The sequence below is a fragment of the Sardina pilchardus genome, chromosome 1, assembly GCF_963854185.1.
Source record: "Sardina pilchardus chromosome 1, fSarPil1.1, whole genome shotgun sequence".
In the NCBI taxonomy this organism is placed as follows: domain Eukaryota; kingdom Metazoa; phylum Chordata; class Actinopteri; order Clupeiformes; family Clupeidae; genus Sardina; species Sardina pilchardus.
The window spans coordinates 38,902,121-38,919,698 of NC_084994.1; the positions used below are offsets into that span (position 1 = coordinate 38,902,121).

General features: G+C 46.9%; 2 protein-coding genes and 5 non-coding genes across 7 annotated transcripts; all 7 read left to right on the forward strand.

Moving 5' to 3' along the window:
• The first annotated feature begins 88 nt into the window (after positions 1-88).
• On the forward strand, positions 89-9,000 carry cct4 (chaperonin containing TCP1, subunit 4 (delta)). The gene is made up of 13 exons (XM_062544220.1): positions 89-377; positions 956-1,008; positions 1,111-1,200; positions 1,311-1,419; positions 1,852-2,116; positions 3,921-4,053; positions 4,542-4,681; positions 5,155-5,251; positions 5,748-5,858; positions 6,951-7,081; positions 7,803-8,037; positions 8,399-8,512; positions 8,850-9,000. The coding sequence occupies exons 1-13, from the start codon at positions 260-262 to the stop codon at positions 8,862-8,864; spliced, it is 1,611 nt and encodes a 536-aa protein (XP_062400204.1). The 5' UTR covers positions 89-259; the 3' UTR covers positions 8,865-9,000.
• On the forward strand, positions 1,539-1,698 carry LOC134096069 (small nucleolar RNA SNORA23). Its single transcript, XR_009940687.1, has one exon. It is a non-coding gene; the product is annotated as a small nucleolar RNA SNORA23 (small nucleolar RNA).
• On the forward strand, positions 4,740-4,892 carry LOC134096063 (small nucleolar RNA SNORA23). Its single transcript, XR_009940686.1, has one exon. It is a non-coding gene; the product is annotated as a small nucleolar RNA SNORA23 (small nucleolar RNA).
• On the forward strand, positions 5,315-5,486 carry LOC134096046 (small nucleolar RNA SNORA23). The gene has a single exon (XR_009940681.1). It is a non-coding gene; the product is annotated as a small nucleolar RNA SNORA23 (small nucleolar RNA).
• Positions 6,516-6,687, forward strand: LOC134096039 (small nucleolar RNA SNORA23). The gene has a single exon (XR_009940680.1). It is a non-coding gene; the product is annotated as a small nucleolar RNA SNORA23 (small nucleolar RNA).
• LOC134096057 (small nucleolar RNA SNORA23) lies at positions 7,462-7,633 on the forward strand. The gene has a single exon (XR_009940684.1). It is a non-coding gene; the product is annotated as a small nucleolar RNA SNORA23 (small nucleolar RNA).
• A 615-nt stretch (positions 9,001-9,615) lies between the features above and the next one.
• fam161a (FAM161 centrosomal protein A) lies at positions 9,616-16,923 on the forward strand. The gene is made up of 7 exons (XM_062534831.1): positions 9,616-9,815; positions 11,054-11,340; positions 11,854-13,275; positions 14,020-14,187; positions 15,467-15,566; positions 16,100-16,254; positions 16,620-16,923. The coding sequence occupies exons 1-7, from the start codon at positions 9,660-9,662 to the stop codon at positions 16,921-16,923; spliced, it is 2,592 nt and encodes an 863-aa protein (XP_062390815.1). The 5' UTR covers positions 9,616-9,659.
• Positions 16,924-17,578: the final 655 nt, after the last annotated feature.

A 17,578-nucleotide genomic window follows, 5' to 3' on the forward strand; every position in this document is an offset into this window, starting at 1 on the left:
TGATAAAGCCTGACGTACATGATTTCTGAATGGCATGTTTTTGTACTACTAAAACGTCATTTTCATGCGCCCGCCATGACCATTTAGGGTCCTTTCTCTGCCTCTGTCGCAACCGGTTGATCTGGAAGGTTCTGGTGGGACCAGGGGACTCTGCTAAATCTGAACCCATCCTGCACTATTTCAATCTTTAGTGCATTTAGGGTGGAATTATTCCATAAAGCCATCTTCCAGGAACATAATTACCCAAATATAAGCGAAGATGCCCGAAATGTCGGCGGCACCAAAGTCTCAAGTAAGAGGCCGAAACAAAGGAGGCGCATATGTGGACCGTGACAAGCCAACACAGATTCGTTTCAGTAATATTAATGCAGCAAAAGGTAAGTTAACAGTCCTTATCTGCTGTACCGTTCCTGAAAAAAACATACTTTTCATCTGGTGTGTTATACAATCTGAACTTGGTCACTGCAGGGTGCAGCATCCCTTGAAACGGAGGCGTGTTTGAATGGAGGGATGCTCAGTTGAACCGCTAACTAGCTACATAGCAGATTAGCTCAATTGATAATCCCCACCAGCACCTACATAATGAATTGCTATGAACGTCTTATTGCTTGTAAGATGGACGTGATCTTGGCAACATGTTGTCCCTTACTCAGGTTCTCCGTGTGTTTTTCTTTCAAAGCAGCAAATCACGTAGACTACGCTAAACTGTCAGGGTTGCTGCATCATGCTCATATCAAAATTGGGCTTAGCACTAGAACGTTAGCAACTGGGGAAACTGCATTTATGCACTTATTGGTGTGTGATTGAAAGTGTCGTGTATGGTCAGAAGTTGGATCATTTTACCTCATGAGTCCTGTGAAGTATACGGAACAATTAACTACTGCCACTGAATGCAGCACATTATGTCCATATATGGGTGTGGCCTTGTAACCTTACCAACATCTTTGTTTGACAGCTGTTGCAGATGCCATCAGGACGAGTTTGGGACCCAAAGGCATGGACAAAATGGTAAATATTACCCACCCGCCCATTCAATTTTCGCATGATGCAATGAATTAATTAAACAGTCAATCAGTGTTAAGGAAATGATTGCTCTTTTCTATTCTGCAGATCCAGGATGGCAAAGGAGATGTTACAATTACCAATGATGGCGCTACCATTTTGAAACAGATGCAAGTGATCCACCCAGCAGCGAAAATGGTGAAGAGTTTTGTGTCGTCACTACTACTACCACACCACATGATCTAACACTGGTGGTTGGCGTTCATTTGTCAGGAGCATTGTGCAATAGTTTGTTCTTTCATTTCCAGTTGGTCGAGCTCTCCAAAGCCCAGGACATTGAGGCAGGGGACGGCACCACATCTGTGGTGGTAATTGCCGGAGCACTTCTTGAGGCCTGTGCCAAATTGTTACAGAGAGGTATCCGATAACGCCATTATTGACATTTGGTGCTTTTTGTGACCAGCTGACATACTTTTTTTGATGTGTGAACTCCCTGAGCTTATAGCTTAATTTGATGGACTGCTAGTGTCAGTACATCTATAGTGAGTGTGTTGTAAAGTGTGGCTGTGGGCTTATAGTGTGTGTATAGTGATCTGTCTTTCCTACACTCGTCCCACGGCCACAGATTGACTAGAGGGGTTATAGTACTGGTCCAGTGACCCCACCACTAGCCAGTTTCGCAGCCCTCTTACATCCCTGAACTTGTTTGTGTTGTGTAGATTTCTATCGTGTACCTATACTAATGCATTGATTCATCTCTTTAATGCTTGCTTCTGGTCTCTCTCTCTCTTTCTCTCTCCCTCTATCCCTCCCTATTTCTCTTTCTCTCTTTCCTTTTTTCTCGCTCAGGTATCCACCCCACCACCATCTCCGAGTCCTTCCAGAAGGCGGTGGACAAGGGCGTGGAGGTGCTGACCAGCATCAGCACGCCGGTGCAGCTGAGCGACCGCGAGACGCTGCTCAACAGCGCCACCACCTCGCTCTGCTCCAAGGTGGTGTCGCAGTACTCCAGCCTGCTGGCGCCCATGTGCGTCAACGCCGTCATGCGCGTCATCGACCCCGCCACCGCCACCTTCGTTGACCTGCACGACATCAACGTCGTCAAGAAGCTTGGGTGAGCGAGACCGAGCGCGTTGGGAGGTTGTGAAGGATATGAGAGGAGCTTAAAGGTGGTGTGTCTGTCCCTGTGTTAGGGGCACTGACCGATTTCATACGCATGCTCATTTTAGGAAGTATTAATGTGTGACTGCTAGGGATGTTAACCGGTGACTGTTTGACCGATGGTTGACCGTATCCACGTTAGCCGACCAAAGTTGTCGCTAGTCGGTTAAACAAAAAAAAAAGAGGCATCTTTAAATTAGGCTAAAGACAGTGGACTAAACGCTACTACAGCTAGCCATCTCATTCCAAGAAGATCTTTTTTGCGTGAAGTTAACAATTTATCCCTCTCACTCAATTTTTCATAACGCCTGCTTGTAGGCTAGGCTACGTAATAAACCAATAAAAACATTTGGCACGAGGTCACAGCGGTGGCCAGTGCGTCTTTTGCAATCTGGAAGTGTATCCATTGGTTTTATCATGTTGCAGTCTAAGCAACTTTCCGCATAAGATGGGCTTAAATTTGGAAAGACATTACATCTACATTTCAGGAAGGGTCATCAATGTTAACAGATAAGGTAATGATCATCTTTCGTTATTGTTGTTAGCACTTCCTCAAACTAAGCTGCGTCTCTTCGGAGCTGTCATTTTCATAAGTGAGCCGTTTCAGCCATTTCAGCTTCAAATGAGCTTCTAACGCTAGACAAACGCCTTTATTTGCAACGGGATCACCTTGTACCCAAACCATTTTCGGAGCAAAGGAACCATTTGTCCTCCATTAACAAGCTCAATTGGTTTGCAGGACTCATTGGCGCTGTAGGATTTAAAAAAGTGACGTGAGTGAATGGGGGGCGCCGGGGCTGTGTGTATGAGCGTAGGACAGAGAGATGAGAGTTGGGAAATTGCGTGGCTGTTATTTCAAATAGCATAATTTATTTTAAACGAATCGGTTAACCGGTTTCAACCGGCTAATGAGCCTCGGTGGTCGGTCAAGAAAATTTTTAGTTTTCGCCATCCCTAGTGACTGCACGACCAGGGTAAAGATGGTACGAGCTTGTGTATGGCTATATAAACAGAATTGTCCTCATAAAGTGTGGCTGTGGGCTTATAGTGTGCGTATAGTGATCGGTCTTTCCCACACTCGTCCCACGGCCACAGATTGACTAGAGGGGTTATAGTACTGGTCCAGTGACCCCACCACTAGCCAGTTTCGCAGCCCTCTTACATCCCTGAACTTGTTTCTCCTGATTTTTTTTTTTTTTGGTAGGAAGCACTTAATTAACCTAACGGACGTGATTATTTGCCATGTTGATTTGATTTAATTTTAATTTATGTACTGACCGATTTCATACGCATGCTCATTTTAGGAAGTATTAATGTGTGACTGCACGACCAGGGTAAAGATGGCACGAGCTTGTGTATGGCTATATAAACAGAATTGTCCTCATCAATATCTGGGTTTTTTCCAAGCTCATGACACCCATGCATAACATCCATCCATCCATCCGCCCTTTCAAAATGAATTGAAAGGATGCTGAATTTGACTTCTTGGGTTTCTATACACAGTCATTTCCTGTGTGTAAGCTGCAAAACAGTGTTTTATGCTAAGTTAAAATAAGCAAATCCATATGAATGCCATATTAACTGCTCCTGTGTATTAACCTCATCGCTGGAGAATTTTTGCAAGATCAGTGTACAAGCCATGGCTAATAGTTGGGGGAAATTACGGTGTTGAAGATAATTCATCTTAAGATCATGCCATTGGAGTGTGCTCATATCACGTTGCGTCTGTCTGACTTGAGTGTGCCTGTGGTTTCCAGAGGGACCATTGATGACTGTGAGCTGGTGGACGGACTGGTGCTCACCCAGAGAGTCGTGAACTCCGGCGTGTCCCGCGTGGAGAAGGCCAAGATCGCCCTCATCCAGTTCTGCCTGTCCCCGCCCAAGACAGATGTGAGTGCCTACTAACACAAATGGTGCTACAAGAGTGAAATGGCATATAAGACTAGTTGCCTTGACTGTAGCTGTTGCTTTTTACGTCTCTCTCTTCGGGTGCTGTGAACCCACTGAAACTACACCAGATACATTTTACTTACTTACACAGCTAATCGCACAGCAGTTCTGAACTGTGCCGTATCTTTGACGGCCTTGTAGTGTCAGTACATCGATATTGAATGTGCTGTAAAAGTGTGGCTGTGGGCTTATAGTGTGCGTATAGTGATCGGTCTTTCCCACACTCGTCCCACGGCCACAGATTGACTTAGAGGGGTTATAGTACTGGTCCAGTGACCCCACCACTGGCCAGTTTCGCAGCCCTCTTACATCCCTGAATTTGTTTCTCCTCTTGATTGTTTTGGTAGGAAGCACTTAATTAACATAACGGACGTGATTATTTGCCATGTTGATTTAATTTATTTTAATTTATATCGTCTCGGTCACAGATGGACAACCAGATCGTGGTGTCTGACTACGCACAGATGGACCGTGTCCTTCGTGAGGAGCGTGCCTACATCCTCAACATGGTCAAACAGATCAAGAAGGCGGGCTGCACCGTCCTGCTCATCCAGAAGTCCATCCTCAGGTAAACTGATGACTGTGATGGTGTGAATGTTGTCGTTGTTGATGTCTAAATTTGATGGACTGTCTTTAGTGAATTGTGGCTGTGGGCTTATAGTGTGCGTATAGTGATCTGTCTTTCCCACACTCATACCACGGCCACAGATTGACTAGAGGGGTTATAGTACTGGTCCAGTGACCCCACCACTAGCCAGTTTCGCAGCCCTCTTACATCCCTGAACTTAGTTTGTGTTGTGTAGATTTTTATTGTGGTCTGATGATAATGGTGGTGTGATTGTTGTTGTGGTCGCATCAGCACCATCATATCCTGTATCAGCCCCCCATTAATCATAAATATGAACTGTTATAGAACATGAAGTGGTCATGTGTGTTTAATATTGTATATTTAACAATGCACAGCATAGTTGACAGTATCAGTTCTTGACCAGTTCTAGTCTCAAGTGGCACCATTTTGAAGTCTGTCCTCTGTGTTGTCAGGGATGCTCTGAGTGATCTGGCGCTGCACTTCCTCAACAAGATGAAGATCATGGTCATCAAGGATATCGAGAGAGACGAGATCGAGTTCATCTGCAAGGTACGTCGCCACCTCACGTTCGTCCTCCATTTCCATGATTGGCACGTTAGAAAAGTGGCCGTGGGTGTGTGGTGTGTGTGGTGTCCGTCTGCGTCTGGTGCGGCAGCTCGTCTGTGTCTTACGGATGCTGCTGCTGTGCCCACACCGATCCCACGGCCACAGAACAACAGGGGATCATAGTACTGGCCCTGTGAACCCCTCTACCACTGGTCAGCCTCCAAACTCCCCAACAATCGATTTGATTTTATTGATTGGCATGCATTGAGCAGTTGTTCATTTCAGTGTGTTGTCATCACTCTGTATGGTACACAATCAAGTATCAGTGGCATGTTATCTTTAATCAAAGCACATGCACTTACAGTATGAGATGTTGCACAAATATGTTTTCACACACACACACACACACACACACACACACACACACACACACACACACACACACACACACACACATACAAACTGCCCTCTGATGTGCTTCCCTCTCTTCCCCACACAGACCATTGGCACCAAGCCCATTGCCCACATCGACCAGTTCACCCCTGAGATGATGGGCACGGCGGAGCTGGCTGAGGAGGTCAGCTTGGACGGCTCTGGCAAGCTGGTGAAGGTAATGAGTTCACTCCCACATGACTTAAATTAGGATACGGACAGACACACTCTCTGTCACACACACACACACACACTTTGCAACAGCTGTCACTGAGGATAGTTCAAAGGATTAGTGTGTTTGGGAAAGAGCATTATGAATCATAGATGGATGATGTGTGTATTCACTGGGAACTTCTAATCATTTTCACAGCTGTTGGTAAGCGATTCTCTGAGTAAGGCTTGTAGCGAGGAAGTGCTCTTTGCTTTACATGTGTTCAGTCATAAAGGCCTGTTCTGATAGAACCTTCCAGAAGAAGCATGTCATCTTGGTGAATAGTAACCATTATGTCCATATGTGGACATTACAAAAGCACAAAAGGTCTAAGGTCTTGTAACTTGTGTTCACTTACGAGTGAAAATGACTTTTCTGATCTTAAATTTATTTAGTTTTTTCTCATAGACCGCTATTTCTCAAGGTCACAGAGTACTGTCAGCACAAAATGAAACACTAAAAAAAAACGTTGCTACCTATCGACTGAGGCCACACATTTCTCTCGTTTCTGCATCGGTCGCCTTATTAGCTAGTGTGTGTTCAGTTTTTTTCTAAAGTGATCTCTAAACTGTATAGGCGCCATCATTATACACTACGTTGTGGTCATATTTTGAAGTGGCCGTGGGTGTGTGGTGTGTGTGGTGTCCGTCTGCGTCTGGTGCGGCAGCTCGTCTGTGTCTTACGGATGCTGCTGCTGTGCCCACACCGATCCCACGGCCACAGAACAACAGGGGATCATAGTACTGGCCCTGTGAACCCCTCTACCACTGGTCAGCCTCCAAACTCCCCAACAATACCTACCCTTGTTAGTCCGAATGACTTTGTATATTCATTTACATTTATATATATCTTTATATTTAGCTGACACTTCTACCGAAAGCGACTTAGTAAATGAAATGAGGAGTAACATTCAAGCTCCAATGCTGAGGAGACCTATCTTATGCTACCATACCAGTATTCCTGCCTTTTCTCTGACATGTTGACTCAAGCAGGATGGTGTTTTTTTTTTTTTTTACTTGTGTCCGTATATCTAAGCAATATGTGTTGTGCTTGCTCTAGATCACTGGCTGTGCAAACCCAGGCAAGACGGTGAGCATTGTGGTGCGCGGGTCCAACAAGCTGGTGATCGAGGAGGCCGAGCGATCGATCCACGACGCTCTGTGTGTGATCCGCTGCCTAGTGAAGAAGAGGTGAGGCTGTTTTTCTCTTCTGCTTTCTTCCTCTGTCCTGCCGAGATGAAGGATGAGCGGAACGTGCTTCCTGTGCTTGTCAGGTTTGATGTGTATTACTGTGCTCTCCCACAGAGTGGAGAAGAGGAAAGCTTTATGTTACCGTGCAACAGTGATTAAATATAGAGAAATATCTCTAATTGGACGTTCATGATTCGGCAGATTATGATTTAAAAAAAAATAAAAAGATTTATTTCTTTTTTTAATGTGAGGAAATGCATGGCCAGTATTGAAACCAGTTTCCGTGTGAATTTAAGTATTTTTGTTGTTGTTTTGGCAAGATACGCCGCCACCTCACGTTCGTCTTCCATTTCATGGTTGACACGTTAGAAGTGGCCGTGGGTGTGTGGTGTGTGTGGTGTCCGTCTGCGTCTGGTGCGGCAGCTCGTCTGTGTCTTACGGATGCTGCTGCTGTGCCCACACCGATCCCACGGCCACAGAACAACAGGGGATCATAGTACTGGCCCTGTGAACCCCTCTACCACTGGTCAGCCTCCAAACTCCCCTACAATCGATTTGATTTTATTGATGTAAGGAAAGGGATGGCCACTGTTGCAACCAATTTCTGTGTGAATTTTAGTTTTTTTTGTTGTTGTTGTTTTGACACTTTGGTGTGGATTTTTTGGGGAAAATATTTAGAAATGTAATTAAAGTTTCCTCCCTTGGTGTGCGTGTGTCGCAGGGCCCTGATAGCGGGCGGTGGAGCCCCGGAGATCGAGATGGCGCTGCGCCTGGCCGAGTACTCGCGCTCCCTGGGCGGCATGGAGGCCTACTGCGTGCGCGCCTTCGCCGACGCCCTGGAGGTCATCCCGTCCACGCTGGCCGAGAACGCCGGCCTCAACCCCATCTCCACGGTGACGGAGCTGCGCAACAGACACGCCCAGGGGGAGAAGACGGCCGGGATCAACGTCCGCAAGGTGCGTCGGTTGGCCCCCCTGGAATCCCATAAATATAGAATAACCTGGAAGTTACATTGTAGGCTGAAATCACGTCTAAACAGTTGACATTTAGGGGCAGTGTCTTGGGCATATGCAGAAAATATACCTTTTTTTAAATTATTTTTACATTGTAGTAATGTGTGAACATGTACATAGTTGTTACAATGAAACCAAATGTGTATACTGTATACACATTTGCAATTTCTATTGTGTAGGCTTTTTAAATTATTAGTTTATATAAATATACAAAAATAATATAATATAGTTTTTGTATTAAAAAAAATAATAAAAAGTTAGATGTTGTATATATTCTGAATGCTCTTGTGTTGTCCTCCCTCAGGGTGGCATCTCTAACATTCTGGAGGAGCTGGTAGTGCAGCCCCTGCTGGTCTCCATCAGCGCCCTCACCCTCGCCACGGAAACGGTCCGCTGCATCCTCAAGATCGACGACGTGGTGAGTGTGGAATAAGCCTCAGGAAGGAAGCACATTTAATGTTTGGTAGCTTGATTAGTCAAACGTATAGCTTAATGAAATGAGTACAGCAAATTTCCCCATTCTTAGCCTTCAGACTGCATAAGGGGTGAACGCGCAAATAAGAGATTCCAATTTGACCTGTCAATTGTGTTGACCATCTAATCATATTAGCGCCAAAGACTGGTCGCTAGTGAGATGGGTAGTGAGGTGGCCACTGGCGAAGACAAAAGAAACCAGAACGCAGAATTAGAGATGGGGGGGCTGATGCCATTAACTGGTCTAAGTAACACTGTTAATCCATTCTGTTGTTTTGCAGGTAAACACACGATAAGAAGCAACCGTGAAAAACCTGTGTGTCAACACTCCCGTCTTGGACCGTGTTTGCAAGAAAACCTTTACATGTAAAACGCCGTGTTTAGTCTGTCACCATGCGTAATATAATAAACACATTTTTTTTGTGGACTCCAGCAATGTGTTGTCTCTTTGTCTGTCTTTGTCTATGACCACCTCTCTCCTTGACCTCTCTGCGCGGCAGACTTGATCTGGGGCCAGTTTTGACAACTGCTTGCACTGCTTTGCCAGTGATAAGTAGGTAATCCTTAAATCTAATTGCCTGGTGGCATGTGACTGGACACACATGGCAGGTGGTATGACTGAATATTTTAGTATTATTTTGTATTTTAAGGCAAAATAAGTAGGGATAGGGGGTATGCCATGAAGCAGTTTGTTGACATGGTTCACACAATTGTTTGATCAATAAAATATGAATATTTGGTAAAGAAATATTGGTTAAGAAACAGTTTTTCATAATAAAGTGTTATTTTCTAAGTTCTAATCTTCAAATGCTTAAAAAAAGTGATTGACACCTGTCCCCTCCGAGGGGTTATGCAGTTGAGTAGTTGACAAGTGGAGCATAGATTGTAGAATGGGAATCCTGACTGCCTCACTTCCTCCATTCCCTGTGTCACTTCCTTGGATTCACCACGGAGCGTCGTTGCTCGGCAGTCAGATGTACTATGCCGGTGTAACGGTAACCAGCTATCCTGGCAGTGGCACACTCCCATACTTGGAAGTTTTGCGAGAAAGACTTTTTCTCTTAAATACCACAATCTTCAGCTGAATAACCATGCAGAGCAATCATCGGAACAACATCATCGTTACTTCGTGTCTCAAAACGCCGGTAGACCCATACACCAAGACGCCACTGGCTTTGTATGAACGAGAGAGAGTTCTCCCGTACGCGACGAGGGGACAACTGGATAACCGAGATTATGAGAAAGAGGTAATTTTATTGTAACAATAGCACAATAAGCGTAAGTTTGAAAAGCCAACGTTAGACTTTTATGACTAATTGGCTAACTTACGATGATAGTTAACGTTCATTTTAAAGGATTCTGAGCTAGTTAACGTTGCTAACTGTCAAGAAGATACAGTAACTTGTCAAAATGTCTTCACTGTACGTTTGTCTGCTAAACAGGGACTTATTGAAGGACCTTGGGGTCAGATCATTCACCTGTTGCTGCATGAATGTTCGATGCTCTAACTGGGCTGTTGTTGCCCTCCATCAACCTAGTGGTTGTGTACAGTCGTAGGCTACATGATGCCCTCAACACTAACAAATACAGACTACTAGACCTATTGACCGTATAACCAACGACTTGCCCTAGTTTCACCTTTTGTATCTTGTTAGTAGCTGGAGTACGCCCAGGGAGCTGTAAACAAAGCCCCTCTACTGTAGGAGGTTCTTATGTGGCCTCTGTTAGAGAATCTGCTGCTAAGACAAGTGCCCTCTGGGAGGATTTCCTTGCCATATGGCTTTCCAAGCTGACGTTCTGATAATGAGCTTAAACGGAGGGTTGCATGTCTTCTTCATATTACACCCACCACGGTGAGGTTGGCCTATTATGCCTCACTGTACAGATTCAGTCATGTTTACCTTTTTTTCATGGCTTGTATTATTTCATTCATTCACCTGGAACAGCACATAGATTAAGTGCTTTAGTCTACCCTTCTAGTATTTGACTTTTCTTATACTCTTCTGTTCTATTGCCCTGACATAAGGGTAAACAGCAATTAAAACTGGACTTAAAGTCCAGGCAAAATATTCAAACACAAATAATACAACAGAAAATGAGGTGATGAGGCATTTGTCTGACTATGTTGATTAATTATAGTAGCTTTGGACAAAGGCGTCTGCTAAATAACCATAACCATAACAATAATATACCATATGACTCCTCCTATTGTCTTTATAAGAAAGGTATTCAGAATCACATTACATTTGGTAATCTGAAGTAGGCCTTTGTTTACAATGATCTGAAATAGTTGCAATTGCAAAATAAAAGCACATACATTGTTATTTCACACCATTATAACAGAATTTTTTTGTTGTTGTTCTAATTTAGATGACAATTCAGTCCTGGTTCTTGCACTTTCAGTCCTCATCTATGCTTTTTCCTTTAACTAATCCACCTCCACCACGCCCCTGATCCCTCCCCTCCCCTCTCCGCGTCCTCTCAGATGGAATACGACTCAGAGTGTGACGGGCCGGTGACGACAACGGCGGCGGCGGCGGAGGAGGGAAAGGGCTCTCCGCTCCTGATCAAGGACTACCGGGTGACGGGCGACCACATCGACCTGCGCGAGTTCTACTTCTCCAACGAGGAGTACTACCGCAAGCTGGAGCAGCTGAAGGCGGCGCACCTGCACACCATGTCCCAGCTGGAGCAGATGTACCGCAAGAAGCTGGAGCTGAAGGGAGGCCGAGGAGGAGGAGGGCCGGGGGGCGACACGCAGCACCCTCAGCAGTGAGTGCCCACACACACAAACAAACAAACAAACAAACAAACAAATGCTGACACAGATGCTTTGTTTGGTCAACATATGTGTGGTATTACCTGGAAACTGTGCAGCCACACACACAGGCAGGATAGGACAGAAGAATGTGTGTGTAGTTAGTTACTATCCAAATGGACTGTAGAAAACGTGACCACAGTTTTCATATGTTTGTTGTTGCGGAGGTACCAAGTCAGGCTCAGCAGTGAGTGCAAAAAAACCAAAACAAAACAATGTATACGCAAGCTCAAAAAAATTGGTCAAAACGTTTCATGGTCCACCTGTTACAGGTGCTGTTTGTACAAACCAACACAGGATAACATGCTTTGAGAGTGTCAACTCGAGATGTGCTCCTGGGGAAGTGAACCGATTACCTTGGCGTTGTCAGTGCCTAGTTCTGCCTTTTGAGCTTTAGAAACAGATGGCCAGTGACTTTTCTTTGTTTGTTTGTTTGTTTGTTTATCTGTCTGTGTGTTTGTTGGCAGGATGGAGTGGGGAGGCGGTGACGGCTTAGTGCCACCAGGGTACCGTCTGAAGAAGTCCCGCTCGGCCCACGAGCTGTGCCGGGCGTCCGACGGGTCGGACGACGAGGATGAGGAGAACAGGCCGGAGAAAGGCCTGCTGCTCTCGCCCAAGGAGCGCATCAAGAACATGTGGCAGGACTTCTCCGTGGACAAGCCCCTCCGAAGCCGCCGGCGACCCGGGCACTACGACTCCTTCTCCTCGCTCCAGAGCCAGCCTGGCGACGCCACCGCCGAGCGCCACGGCAAGGCCAACGGTCGGCGCGGGGTGCGGAAGAAAGTGGTGGAGAAAAAGAAGAAGAAGACGAAGGAGGAGGAGGAGGAAAACAGCGGTGACGGAGGAGACGGCGGCGGCGGGCGTCCGCGCGCGACGGTCCCGCAGCCGTTCAACATGACGCTGCGCGAGGCCGAGCGCAAGCGGCGCGGGCTGAAGACGCGCGCCGAGGTGGAGCGCGAGAACGCCGAGCTCCGGCGGCAGCTGGAGGACCTGACCGAGTGCCAGCGGCAGTTCCGCGCCAGCCCCATGCCCGCGCACGTCCGCCTGCCGCTCTACGAGGAGCTGCAGCGACGCCGCGACCGCTCCGCCAACGCCGCCGGCGAGGACGCCGGCGCCGCCAGCGCCAGCCCCGGCACGGCGAAGGACGCCAAGACGTCGTCGTCGTCGTCGCCGCGGCCCTTCAGCTTCCTGGAGCGCGAGCGTCTCAAGCGGGAGCAGCGCGAGGAAGAGCTGCGTCGCGTCGCCCAGGAGGAGGCGCTGGACGCGCGCGGGCGCCCGGCCTTCCGCGCCAAGCCCGTGCCGCGGGCCGTGCGCGAGGTGGCGGCCGCCAACGAGCGGCTGAAGGAGGAGCAGCTGTACCGCGCCATCAAGATGCAGATGCGGGCGCGCGACCTGCTCCACAGCGCCGCCATGCCGCCCAGCATGCTGGCGCGCCGGCTGGAGGAGCGCAAGCAGAAGGAGGAGCAGGAGGAGGAGGAGCGGCGGCGGGCCGAGCGCGACCGGGCCAGCCACCGGCCCAAGATCAACGCCGACGTGCCGGACTTCGACGCCAGCTACCGGCGCTTCCGGCGGCAGCTGGAGCGCGGCAGGCGCGAGGCCAAGCCGCTGACCGCCTGCGAGCCCTTCCGCCTGCGCACGTCCAGCCTCCCCTCGCGGCGGGAACGCGCGTCCGGCAACGCCGCCGCCGCCGCTTGCGAAGTGGACGCGACCCCCCGCGACTACCGCTGGCCGTTCCTGAGCTCGCCGTCCTCGTCGCCCCGGCATCGCCACGGCGGCGGCACGGCCCCCCGCACCTCCTCGTCCAGCCTCTGCTCCTCGCTGTCCGGCAGCCAGGAGGTGCTCACCGCCAAAATCACCGACGCGGCGCGCAAACGGCAGGACGCCATCAGGTAAAACTGGTGCCCGCGCGCACGAGGCGCCCTCTCTAGTGCCCATGGACCTGTGTTCGTGTTGGTGTTCTACCTGCCTCCGTTAGTGCCACCACTTGTCCCCAAAGTCTTGCTGAGTGTCTCTGGATGGTGCTTCATAAACACTCCAACCCTTGTGTGTGCCTTTTGATGTTGTACTGCAGTACTGTGTTCGTTCTTGGCCCCCCTACTCTGACTCAAAAGTGGACATGCTCTAGAAGCTGTGACAGAACTCATAGGGTGTGGTGTGTGTGTGTGTGTGTGTGTGTGTGTGTACTTTGTGCCATGATTTTTGTCTAGTCTGTGCTCTAGACGACCCTCTGTAGCGTCTCTACTGAGCGAAGTAGAATGTGTGTGACAATGTCCTGTGAAATCCAAGATCCCCAAACCCCTACTAGACAGTTTAGGGTATCTTCCAGTGACCTCCCTCTCAATGCTGTGCACCCTTGAGAAACAATGAGAACTTCCTGAACTGCTTCCATACCAATGGGTGCATAGCTCTCCCAAACTCACTGACCTTCCAAATCTCCACTTCAGTGTCTTGACGTCCCCCTACACCTGCAAACCCATTACCTGTCAAAGAGCCTTTTTACCCCTCTTGTCCCCCTTTATTTCTCCTAATGATATCACCTCGACCCTCTTCATCATGCTGGCTACCTCTGCCCCCCCCCCCCCCCCCCCCACCCCAAAAACCTCCAACCCACCTTCGCATCTCCGCGGAGACAGGAAGGTTCTAGAACAGAAGCAGAAGGCGGAGGAAGAGGAGAAGAAGTGGCTGGAGCGCCAACGGGAGCGGGAGCGTCGTCTGCAGAAGGTGATCACCCGGCGGGCGCAGGCCATCGACCCGCACCAGACGCTGGCAGAGACGTGCCCGTCCAAACTCAAGGAGTTCAGGTACACATGGAGAGGGGCCAACTTGAGACTGGAAGGGTGTGGTGTTAGACCAGTAAAAAAAAATTAAAGCCTGTCAATCTCAAACAGAATCAACACTTTTTACTTGATATTTGATATTCAAATTGTGTTCTCGCAAGAACTCTGGATTTCCAGGGTAGAGAAAAAGGCCAAATCGCCTCAAATCACAGACTCGGGACACTCAGGACACTCGACTAGCTAGCTTATACTACTAGCTGTCTTGAAAGATAGCTAGAGCCCTCGGCTCGGTGGGGTAGCGCTGAGTATTGCGGATGGGCTTATGTCTGCATTTTACATCGACAGACTTCAGAGGTTATGTTATCTCCTTTTTTGAGGGATTTGCAGAGAAACTTCAGACTCCATGTTCTGTACAACATAGAATGTACACAGATGTGTTAATGCGTTCAGGATGGACTCTTTGTGGAGTTTCTGCAGTTTTAACCATATCATGTGTTTCTTCACATTTTCTTTACTGTGATCACTTTAGATTAATTTGCATTAGCCTTCTAAAATGACTTGAATATATTTATATTTTTATAATGTGAAAATGTTTTGATTAATAAATATTTTCGGAGCAATATTATGTAGTGTGTCTTAACATGCTCTGACTTTAATGGGGGGGAGGGGGGGTCTGATTTTGAGGAGTGGTGTATGTATGCAACTGTCAGCTTTTTAGTCACTTTACTTTTTGTTGCTTAAAGGATAATTCTGACAAATGTTCACATAGTTCACTGCTTATTAAGGTCACAGAGGACTGTTGGTGCAAAGACAAACAAAAAGGAGTTCTCCCTTAATATATGCCAAACAGCCTTGGTATTCTCATGGGAGGATTTTTGATTACAGAGCTGATTACAGATAAATGTCCATAAGACAATTTTGTTGGAGAGTGTGTTTTTTATACAACCTTGTCTTGATATACATCACTAGGGCCCTTTCCAAATCATCATTTTACCAAATGAGTGTTTGCAATGATCCAGGAAGCTGATGATGTGTTGGTCAGTTTTTTTTTTTTTTTTTTTTTTTTTAAGGCAAATAAAATAACAGTAAAATTGACATGGGTGAGATGCCAGAAATTCAATTTGAAGTAATTAATTTTGTTGATGTGTAATTCGTTTGAATGAATGAATGTGTATGTGTGCATGGATGAATGAGCAAGTTAATGTGTGTGTGAATAAGTGAGTGAATGAATGAATGGGCAAGTTAATGTGCATGTGAATGAGTAAATGTATTGATGGCGGCGGCTGGTGTGTGTTGGGGGCAGGAAGCAGGACCAGCAGCGGAGGAGAGAGTACAGAGAGGAGATGAAGGAGATCCAGGAGAGAGTCAGGGGCAGGCCTCTGCTGCTGGAGCAGGTGGCACGGGTAAGGCACACACACACACACACACACACACACACACACACACACACACAGACACACATAGACACAGACACACATACACATACACACACTCACACACACACACACAGGCGGACGGACTCATTCTCTCTCAGAGAGAGAGAGAGAGAGAAAGTCACAGATGTGAGAGAAATAGTCTCTCTTTCTCTCTCTCTCTCTCTCTCACACACACACACACACACACACACACACACACGCATGCACACATACAGACTCAATCGCACACAGAGAGAAAACAGTCTCTCTCTCTCTCCAACACACAGACAATATGAATGATATGATTAAATGAAGATGACATGAAGAAAATAAATACACTCCAGGGATTTGTATATTTAGATGTATTCCAATTTATATTTAGATCTTCTAACTATGGGAGGGTATGCTACTCCAGTATCTCACATCCATCTAATTGGTAGAAAAAAAAAAACAACTTCTGTGGATCATGAACTGACATGATGTTTTTTTTTTCTTCTTTTTGTCCCCCCAATCTCGCACAGAACAATGCGAAGCAGGCTGCAGAGAGACGCTACGTAGAGGCCCTGAAGGCTTGCGGCCTCTCGGAGGACTTTGTGCAAGACAAGGCGCTCAAGAGCCGACGCTCTCGAAGCCAGTCGCCCTCTGTGCGCTCGCTCCAGAGCGGCTCCAGACGCAGGTAGGCCCAAGGGCTCCTGCCCTCAACACTGCCCTCCAGGAGGGTTAAGGGGGCATCGGGGCATTTAATTATACCTTATTAAGACAACAGGGGGCAAGAATACACGTCAGCAATGTGGTAGAGTTTAGCGTTCAACATTATACAGCCATGTTGAGATGTAGCTCTGTGATTTATTTTTTAAGTAGAGAGACGTACTGAAATAGAGTAAAATCTGTGCTGAGAAATGCTGAAATGCCCATTTTGTACATAGCATGGCCAACTTGATGTTAATCCCAATTTCAATTTGCCTCAGTGTAATGCAGTGTGTTAAATGACAGGATTTACTTCATTATGTTCAAACCTATGTGTAACTCTTGCTGCTGCAGGGGTAAGGATGCTGCTGGGTCAGACTCGCTCAGTCTGAATGGATCCCTTCACGACTATCAAGATGATTACGAGGACTACCAGGAGAGAGAGGATAAAGATGGGGAAGAGGGATACGGGAAAAGAGAGCACGGTCAGTACGAGAGCGAGGAGGAAGACGAGAGTGACCCTGAGAGGCGTGAGGGTGACAGTCCCTCGAATGACAACGACGACCCGGATTACAGCGAGGATGACCGGGACGAAAGCGACAAAGGAAGTGACATCATCGACAGACACAAGGACAGTCAGAGCAGCAGGAGCAACTAGAGCAACCACAGTTACCATGGTAGCAAGGGCAGAAAAAGTAGCGAACACTCAACTGTTTTTTTTTTTCCTTTTTTTTCTGAAAGCGAGATGATGAGATGGGGTTAAATATGTAGAGTAGAGATGTTGATGTCAGACAAATGGGTGGATGTACAGACAGTAACAAGCTGTGGTTTGATGGACACAATCAATGCCTGGACGTTTTGTAAATATGGTCATATTAGACAAGTGTGTGCAATTGTATTTTTCAGATATATAAATTATTATTTGTACAAATTATTTCAGACTCATAGAGGGCTATATTCAATTGTAATATACATTTACATCAGTAGGCTATAGCACAGGTTACTTGAGAAAACATGTAAGCTAAAGCTGTGGCTTGCAATAATGTAGCTTTATAAATGTAATATAATTCATAAAGTTTATACATGTTGTATGTCTAAAAGTAGCCTATCAAATGCCAATGGACTGGTAGAATTCAAAAGTGTGACAAATAAAGTTTTCACAACAAGACTCCGTGTCTGCATCATGTGCATGCTGTGGGAAAATAAAAATCCATTCCATATTTCATGTAGAGCTCTAACCAAAAGAATTGTAAATCACAACACGCTTTTGTCAGATGCCTGGTCTGATATGTTGAGCATGTTTTTGGTAATAC

Excerpts from the sequence above, each read along its gene's own strand:
- cct4 (XM_062544220.1), top strand. The coding sequence starts at position 260 with ATGCCCGAAATGTCGGCGGCACCAAAGTCTCAAGTAAGAGGCCGAAAC. Across the intron at positions 1,420-1,851 it reads TGCCAAATTGTTACAGAGAG|GTATCCACCCCACCACCATC; the intron begins GTATCCGATAAC and ends TTTCTCGCTCAG. Across the intron at positions 8,038-8,398 it reads CCGGGATCAACGTCCGCAAG|GGTGGCATCTCTAACATTCT; the intron begins GTGCGTCGGTTG and ends GTCCTCCCTCAG.
- fam161a (XM_062534831.1), top strand. The coding sequence starts at position 9,660 with ATGCAGAGCAATCATCGGAACAACATCATCGTTACTTCGTGTCTCAAA. Across the intron at positions 9,816-11,053 it reads ACCGAGATTATGAGAAAGAG|ATGGAATACGACTCAGAGTG; the intron begins GTAATTTTATTG and ends GCGTCCTCTCAG. Across the intron at positions 15,567-16,099 it reads TGCTGGAGCAGGTGGCACGG|AACAATGCGAAGCAGGCTGC; the intron begins GTAAGGCACACA and ends AATCTCGCACAG.